Source organism: Sinocyclocheilus grahami, unplaced genomic scaffold (assembly GCF_001515645.1).
Source record: "Sinocyclocheilus grahami isolate Dianchi unplaced genomic scaffold, SAMN03320097.WGS_v1.1 scaffold40.1, whole genome shotgun sequence".
NCBI classification, from domain to species: domain Eukaryota; kingdom Metazoa; phylum Chordata; class Actinopteri; order Cypriniformes; family Cyprinidae; genus Sinocyclocheilus; species Sinocyclocheilus grahami.
Window position 1 is genome coordinate 3,044,640 of NW_015505219.1, and position 8,545 is coordinate 3,053,184.

The following is an 8,545-nucleotide window of genomic DNA, read 5'->3' on the forward strand; positions in this document are numbered from 1 at the left end:
GCTGTATTCGATCAAAAGGGTGCTTCTACTAAATACTGAGCAAAGGGTCTGAATACTTAGGACCATGTGATATTTCAGTTTTTCTTTTTTAATAAATCTGCAAAAATGTCAACAATTCTGTGTTTTTCTGTCAATATGGGGTGCTGTGTGTACATTAATGAGGAAAAAAAATAACTTAAATGATTTTAGCAAATGACTGCAATATAACAAAGAGTGAAAAATTTAAGGGGGTCTGAATACTTTCCGTACCCACTGTATATATATAAATAAATCTCAGTATGGTCAATGGGGTTCAGTGTTGTCTTGGACCCCATTGACTTTCATTGCATGGACCAAAACGTTCTTCAAAATATCTTCTTTTGTGGTCAACAGAAGAAAGTCATACAGATTTGGAACGACATTTGGAATGACTCGACACAGGTTGAGTAAATGATGGCAGAATTGTCATTTTTGAGTGAACTATTCATTTAGAATAGAGGCTCCAAGACTTAAAATGGGTGATTCATCTAAAATGTGCAACCTGAGGTCTTCCTGGACCAGGATTGAGCACCTCTGCTTTGATGAACCACATGAAGGAACATTAGACATAGGCTGAGTCACTCGACTGGGTGCGGCCGAAATTCGGCATGCTCATCCGCGGTAAGTCCTTGTTTCTGATCTCGTATATGGACTTCCTCCTGGCCTGAACCCCCCTCACCGCCGTTTTAATTTTCCTCCAGCCCAGGTGATTGAGTTCTGCAAGGTTGAGCACCACGCAAATCCCACTGACCGCAAACATGAAGACGAGGAACACGGTTTTCTCAGTGGGTCTCGAAACGTAGCATTCAACGTCTTTGATGCAAGGGTAGCGATCGCACTCGTACACGGCAGGAACGTTGAATCCGTACAAGAAATACTGCCCCACCAAGAAACCGATCTCCAGCGCGTTCCTGAAAACCACCTGAATGATGTAAAACCTTGAGATGCCCTCTTGTCTTCTCATTTTAGATTTGGTAGTTCTCCTGGCTGAACTGGGGATCTCTTTCACTTCCAAACAGTCAGGCTCAGATTCTTTGGTGGAGTTTTCTGTGTTCTGAAGTACTCCGTTCACGATGGTGTTTTTGATCTTTTTGCTGTCGTCTCGTTTCATTGAATCGGGATCTTTGTCAAGGGACAGGTAGACCATGGAGTATCTCCGCTCCTTCTGTTTGGCCGACTGATGCACCGAATATGTGATGAAGCACAGACTGGGTGTGCAAACCATGATGATCTGGAACACCCAGTATCTGATGTGAGATATAGGGAACGCTTTGTCATAGCAAGCTTGGTTACAGCCTGGCTGTAAAGTGTTACACACGAACATGGACTGCTCGTCGTCGTACACGGTCTCTCCTACTATTGCAACGATTAGAATCCGGAAGATCACCACCACTGTCAGTAGGATCCTAAACATAAGGACACAAATATTTTAGTTCATAGTGTATCTGCTACGGTATTCTCAAGCAGTTAAGTCAAAACAAACAAAGGAATATAAAACACATAAAAATTGCAATAAATAACTAAATAAATAAATAGATTAATTTAAAAAATAAATACAAATAAAAAATGGGCATTTGTGGTTGCTAGAAATTCTAGAAAACTCTAGAAACTGTAAAAATACATTGACAACACTTAATTTTAAGGGTGCAAATTCTGCACCACTATAAATAAATAAATACATATATATATCATGTTAAAACAAGAAAAGAAGTATAAGAAAATGAAATTAAAATTCTGCTGTGATTTTTAGAAATTCACTGTAAAAACCATAACCATATATTAACTGATTTAATTTTAATATTCCAATATGAACAGTATTCCAGATAGGACTGATACTATCTACTGATACTGTTATCTGACAATATTAATATCCCAATAACTACAACGTACTAAGCTCTGCTCTGCATATACTTATACATATTGTTAAACACAAGACCACATGATGAATACAGTTTCATCAAATGTGAAAAAAATAGCAAGTGCATCCACAGTACATAAATGCGCTCAGCATACAGTACAGTGTTGTTCATTTAGATACATCACACAAAACAATATTAAGGTAGCAACAGACATGGCGCTGGATTAATGTTATATACATTAACTAAATAACATAAAATGCACTATGAATGTACATGACTGATTAGGAAAAAAAAGAAAAAGAAACAGCAGTATTTTATTGAAATGTGATGTGCCACGCGTGGATTTATACATTTGAACGCCTTTGTACGGATTTCCACCGTAAATTATAAAGTGACTTTTCATTTATGTACTGCGACTGTACATTTACTGTACATTTATTGTTGTGCCAAATATTCTACCGTTATTTTTAAGGTAATTTACTTTCAAAAACGCCACTTTTTAGTTTTTACAGTAAAATTGCACGCAATGTCTGTTAAATCTAACCTTTATTGTATATGATATGATTATTTACAGCTAACAGGTTTGAACTGTATGGTTTTCTATTCTCTAGAGTATAGACTGTGCAGATTGTCGAGGGGAGCTGTCCAGTGCTGAAACTCTCTCCATAGGCAAACGCACAAGCGCACAACATTTCTCTGAAAGCAAATCAGATCTGACATGAAACAGCAATATGTTTCCGATGGCACAGCAGCTTTGTTGGCTAAAATGTGCAGTAATAACTATAACAACAGCAACAGTAATCTTAATTCTTCCCGTCCTTTACAACGCGCACATTAAGCTCCAATAGCCAATCGCCCTCATTTAGAAGGGTCACTGCGTAATGACCTCAATATTTTTTTATTTTAATGTGCAAAGCAATCAATAAACATTTTCTACTTTTTTCCTCACCTCCCGATCATAGTAGAGTGCTGTTGGACAGCCGCCTCCAGGAGACGCTCGAGAATTGTCCATTCCCCCATGGCTGTTCATTCGGAGACGATATAACACAGTGGAGCGAGTGAAATCAAACGCGAGCTACTGTTCCGCTCCGAAGGCGAGTGTAGTATCAGGCGAGTGCATTGATTAGTCGCTGCTGTCCACCTTGTCTTCCACGCCTCGCTCGGGAGGGCGCACTCCTCTGAGGTCCTGATTAGTCTAAAGCCCTCCTATTTTCTGTCTCGCGAGCAGGACGATAGGTCGCTCTGAAGCCTGAACGGAGGGGAGTATAATGTTTGGCTCGTGCTAATCCCGCTTTAAGTAGACTGCCCCCCCTCCTCCCCTTGCGTCACGCGCAGACAGGTTGTTGGAGAGAAATCAGAACAGCAGGATGTCTCCGTTTCATTATTCTCCGAATATGCCAGAGATGCCCTGATTAATCCGTAATAAAAATCATTGGTGATAAACTCAATTCACTGGGAGACCTCCGGAGACCGGCGACACACTCACACACTCACTCACTAGCGTGACAGAATAGGAGATTAGAGTCTAGAGTTAGTGTTTGTCGAATAAACAGGGCGCGGATCATGGGGGGTAGGCTAATTAAGGCTTGAACACCGGCAAAGAAAGCCAAAAGGTCCAACGTTTTACTAATTTAGCCAGAGCGCGCTTTTTCAACTGCCGCCAAAACGCTGGCGAACAGAAGTAGAGTTTGTTGAATGAACCAGGTCACCATAGTATGGAGGCCGAAACCTGCAACAACAATAAATAAATAAATACACTGGCCATTTCTTTGGATCTTTTGTAAAGTCACAGATACTGTACGGACAATACAGCTCAGTTTTTTAATGTATCTTGCTCTGTTAAACGGAAAAAGTGACTTTACGTAGGCCATACTGGATTAACACCATGCATTTCCTGTTAGCGGGAAAGCCGGGCCCCCAGCTATGAGACCAAGTCCATGGTTGACACCCTCTCATTAGCATGTTGTGCAGAGGAGAAAATAAATGTGGAACTACATTCAGAAATAAATGAGTGATCAAAGGAAAATAGTTAGGATGAGTTTAGCATTTCGTTAAACATTTTCCATTTGTTCACCAATTTATTTGATGTATTTGCCTACTTTAATCACGTTTAATTATTTCTATATGTATTTAAACAAGAATTTGTGTATTTATACAGACATTTATTTATTTATTTGCATATTTATTTATTTATTTGTGTATTTATTGTTTTTGCAGGTTTCGTCCTCCATACCATAGCAACAATATTACGCACGCCGCTTTACGTGGCGAATTCAGTGTTGTCGGTTTGGGGATTTTGTCTCCAAATTAGCCGCTTGCTGCTACTTGTATTCATTTAAGGTTTTATTGAAGTAATGACTTTTAAGTCATGTTTAATTAATGTTTTGTGACAAGGAGCTATTATGGCAATATATTTTTCGATAAGATAAGGATACAAGATACAAGGTATGGGACACGTTTGCAACGTTTTCTCTGTTTTTAATAAATACTGTTATGGATACCTACTGTTACCGATTGTTCAGCTGACGCAAAAAACAAACAAACAAACCAAAAAAAAAAAAAAAACTCAGTAGACAAAAACTCCATAAAACTGTTTTGAAAACTGTGAGTTGGGGAAAATTATGTGATAGCACCACAGTGCATTGTTGTAAGGACTGTATGTCTATCCCTCATAGCCTCGTTTTCTTTCGTGGTAAATTCAATATGGCGTCTAACATGACTAAGGCAAGAGGGTCTAGCTGCAGCCTTGCACTTGCACTCTCAGGCTTTGTCCAAATACCCACACTTGCAGTCTTTGCACTTGTAGGGTGACCATACGTGCCATTTTCCCAGGATGCGTCCTGGCCAGGATTTCTATATTGCCTAAAATATCTAGGTTTTGGCTTTGTTTGCGTGTGCAGACCGATCGGTGTATGATATCAAAATACCATACAGATGGTTCCTTATGCTTACAAAATGCTCTCAAGGTATTTTGATGTCATACACCGATCGGTCTGCACACGCAAACAAAGCCAAAACCTAGATATTTTAGGCAATATAGAAATCCTGGCCAGGACGCATCCTGGGAAAATGGCACGTATGGTCACCAAGGGGTCAGACTTGCATTCTCAGACTTGCACTCTCAGACACTTGCGCTTCCGCTAGCGACGTCACTTGCAGTCTTTTATTTTTTTATTTTGTTCTGTTTATTGATTACTTTTTGTTTGAATCGCTCAACATTTTACAACAGTAGCCAGGTGGAGAAGACAAGAAAAAAGAAACTAAATTACGAAGTCACTTCCAATCGCCACTTGCACTCTCTGATACCTGCGCGTCACTTGCAATCAACACAAATCGTGCGTGTTGCCAATGGAGACAAGACGCTGTGGTGATTAAACGATTAAACGTTTCTAATTTCACGAGTTCACACTTACTTATAATGAACCGAGTAAAGTTTATGCGTATTTGGCGTGCTGTCCGGGGAGAGGGCTCCGAGCTCGGTAATTACTCTCGAGCCCGGGGTCCTCCCCCTGGCCGGGGAGAGGGGTCCGAGCTCGGGATTAAGCCCGGACCCAGAATGCTCCCCCCGAGTGTTCCTTCCCGTGCTGGGGTAGGAACGGGCTGAAGGTGAGGAGTCGGGGTGGTGGAGGGATGCTAAGGACGGGAGATAATGGAGGTAAGGCTGCTTTGATTATTTATAGAGGTTCTCTCTTGAGCTGATTGGATAGATGGTGTAATTACTGATGATGAACTGGCCGTGTTAATTATCTGTGTGCGCTCCTCCCGAAACTTGTTAATAAAACATCACTTAGTACTATAACATACAGGGTCCTGCAAGAAAAAGACAAGACCCGCAAATCCGTCGCCACAGAACAGCAGAATATGAACGCAATCTGCAAAGTATCTCGTTAAGCATTTTCCTCCTGTAGAAAAACATTAAGATACATTAAGTTCAATTAAAAGATCAAATTCGATATATATAGTTATTATTTAATGTACTACAAGACAAACAGATGGCTATGAACACAATGCGCAAACTTTCACTTGTCCTCCCATTCAGCAAAACGCTTAATGTCCACTTCTGGAGAAACAAACAAAAAAAGATTTCTTCACAAATTTCCTGGTCTTGTTTATTTAAAAACCAATAAATATCCACATACAAATTTATTTATGATCCAGTAAATAACTACAAACAAATTGCACTTTGGTGTAAACATACTGTACAAGGAAAAATAAAGGTATAATCTGGCCTGCATGCGTAACAGGTGGAGGTAATGTTGAGAATTTCTGTTCTTTGCATCCATAATCAGCAATGTAATATGGGTATCCTGGCACCTAGAAGCACTTCCTGTGGACGATGGATGGGCCAGCCTCATCATATTCCTGCTTGCTGATCCACATTTGCTGGAAGGTGGACAGGGAAGCCAGGATGGAGCCACCGATCCAGACGGAGTACTTACGCTCAGGGGGAGCGATGATCTATGAGAAAGAAGATATGGGATGGTTACAAATCAAACATCTTACTAAATTTAATTAAATTTATAAGACGAGAGGAAATCTGAATTACTGAATAAATGTTTTACCTTGATCTTCATGGTGCTGGGGGCCAAAGCAGTGATCTCCTTCTGCATACGATCAGCAATACCTGGGTACATGGTGGTGCCACCAGACAGGACGTTGTTGGCATACAAGTCCTTACGGATGTCAATGTCGCACTTCATGATACTGTTGTAGGTGGTCTCATGGATACCAGCAGACTCCATACCTTAGGTAAGAAGAAAACATTGGTGTTATTGTTAACTAAAACTAAAACTTGAACCCTTAGTTTTTTGTTCATTTAATTAAAGCTGAAATAAAATATAATATAAATATTAGATACAAATAAAAAAATAGAAATGTTGCCTTGGTAAATAACTGAAAATAAGTTAAAGTGAGAACTAAAATTACTAAAACTAACTCTTAAATAAAAATACATTTAAATAGACTTTTAAATAAAAAATAATGTAAATCACAAAAGCCTAACAAAATTACAAAAGCTAGAAAGTATGAAAAATAATTATTGGTTAGTTAAAATAAAGCTATTGTTATTATTACTAAAACTTAAAAAACGTTTTTTTCACTTTGTTTTTAATTAAATTAAAATAAAGCTGTTAAATATATATAAATATTAGGTGAAAAACTAAAAAAAAAAAAAAAAAGTGGTTCCTTGGCAACTAACTTATATAAAAAGTTTAAAGTACTAAAATACTAAAATAACTCTTAAATAAAAATAATGTTAAATAGACTTTTAAATTCAAAAATAATGAAAAGCACAAAAGCACAAAAAAGCTAGAAAGTATGAAAAATCATTATTGGTTAGTTAATTTAATTAAAACAAAGCTGTTAAATATAAATATTAGGTGGAAAAACTTAAAAAAAAAAAAAAAGAAAAAAAAGTGTGTCCTGGTTCCTTGGCAACAAACTTATATAAAAAGTTTGAAGTAGTAAAATACTACCCCAGATTATAAAATGTTCTTCACACTAAGAAAAATAACTTTTCACTGTAAGTTTCTTTGGGTAACCAAGAGTGTATGATTCCATGAACCTCCATTGAACAAAAGGTTCTTTATAGTGGAAAAAAAGTTATTCAGATTATTCAAAAGTTCTTCACACTTAAGAACTGTTAAGTAAAAGGTTCTTTGAGAAACCGAAAATGGTTCTTCTATGCCATCACTGCAAAAACTCTAAACCTAAACCTAAACTTTTTCTGTAACTCAAAGTCAGCAAAGTATTCATTACTGACAACTCTAAGCCTCTGAAGCCTGTTTGTTTAGCTCAAGAGACAATTATTTGCATTAGAATTCCAGTGATATTGCACCAGAACTGACCTAGTTTAAATCCTAGCGTTCAGAAGATCATCCCATTAAACGAAGTCTGACATTTCAAAAGCTTTAGCTGTGCTTACCAGATCTGCACCAGGAGCTGGTTCCCTTAGAGAGTGAATGGTAGACAGCGCCTTGAGCCGCAGCCAATTTATACTCCAAGAGTGGACCGGCGCCCGCTGGACTTCCCTCTCCTTATTTGGTAGCCCTAGCGCCATTGAGAGCGGAGTGGCCATGAATGGAAGGGCGCGGAGAGGAGAGACCCCCGCGAGGCATTCGGTCCTACGCCCATGTATGGGAAGAGACGCAGGGGGGCATCGCGGGGGGCGAGTGATGGTATTCCACGATTTTCAGCACGTCATTAATCACCGTGAACATTGTTGAAACGGCATCCCAAAAATCTGCAAGTTACATGCTAAATATACATTACAAGACAATAAGCGATTTTTTTCTCTTTAAACAACAAATAATCCGCCGTTTACACTTAACAATGTCCCATTTTGTAGATATTAAGGTGTTGAGATTTTCATTTAGAAGCAAAATATGAGTTTGTCAACGTATCTGAGAAAAACAAAGAATATAAACAAAAGAAAAGAACACTATTGACTAGAAACAACAATATTATGGTGTATTTGCTATTTGTAGGCTATGTTGTTTCTTTCTGTGCCAATATGCAATGACATTTTTGTGTGTAATCATTTTTATAATGTATTTAACATTTGAAATGATCATAACATCAGAAAAACTAAATAAAAACATGAAATATCTATCTATCTATCTATCTATCTATCTATCTATCTATCTATCTATCTATCTATCGTCTGTCTG

General features: G+C 38.3%; 2 protein-coding genes across 2 annotated transcripts; both read right to left on the minus strand.

Annotated features, from left to right (window-relative positions):
- Positions 1-411: 411 nt before the first annotated feature.
- Positions 412-3,123, minus strand: LOC107582173 (gap junction delta-2 protein). Its single transcript, XM_016267909.1, has 2 exons — positions 2,827-3,123; positions 412-1,424 (listed from the first exon to the last, which is right to left on the minus strand). The coding sequence occupies exons 1-2, from the start codon at positions 2,895-2,897 to the stop codon at positions 581-583; spliced, it is 915 nt and encodes a 304-aa protein (XP_016123395.1). The 5' UTR covers positions 2,898-3,123; the 3' UTR covers positions 412-580.
- A 2,857-nt stretch (positions 3,124-5,980) lies between these two features.
- Positions 5,981-6,619, minus strand: LOC107582174 (actin, alpha skeletal muscle). Its single transcript, XM_016267910.1, has 2 exons — positions 6,440-6,619; positions 5,981-6,335 (listed from the first exon to the last, which is right to left on the minus strand). Exons 1-2 carry the CDS (start codon positions 6,617-6,619, stop codon positions 6,192-6,194), a joined length of 324 nt encoding a protein of 107 aa, XP_016123396.1. The 3' UTR covers positions 5,981-6,191.
- Between the last annotated feature and the right edge of the window lie 1,926 nt (positions 6,620-8,545).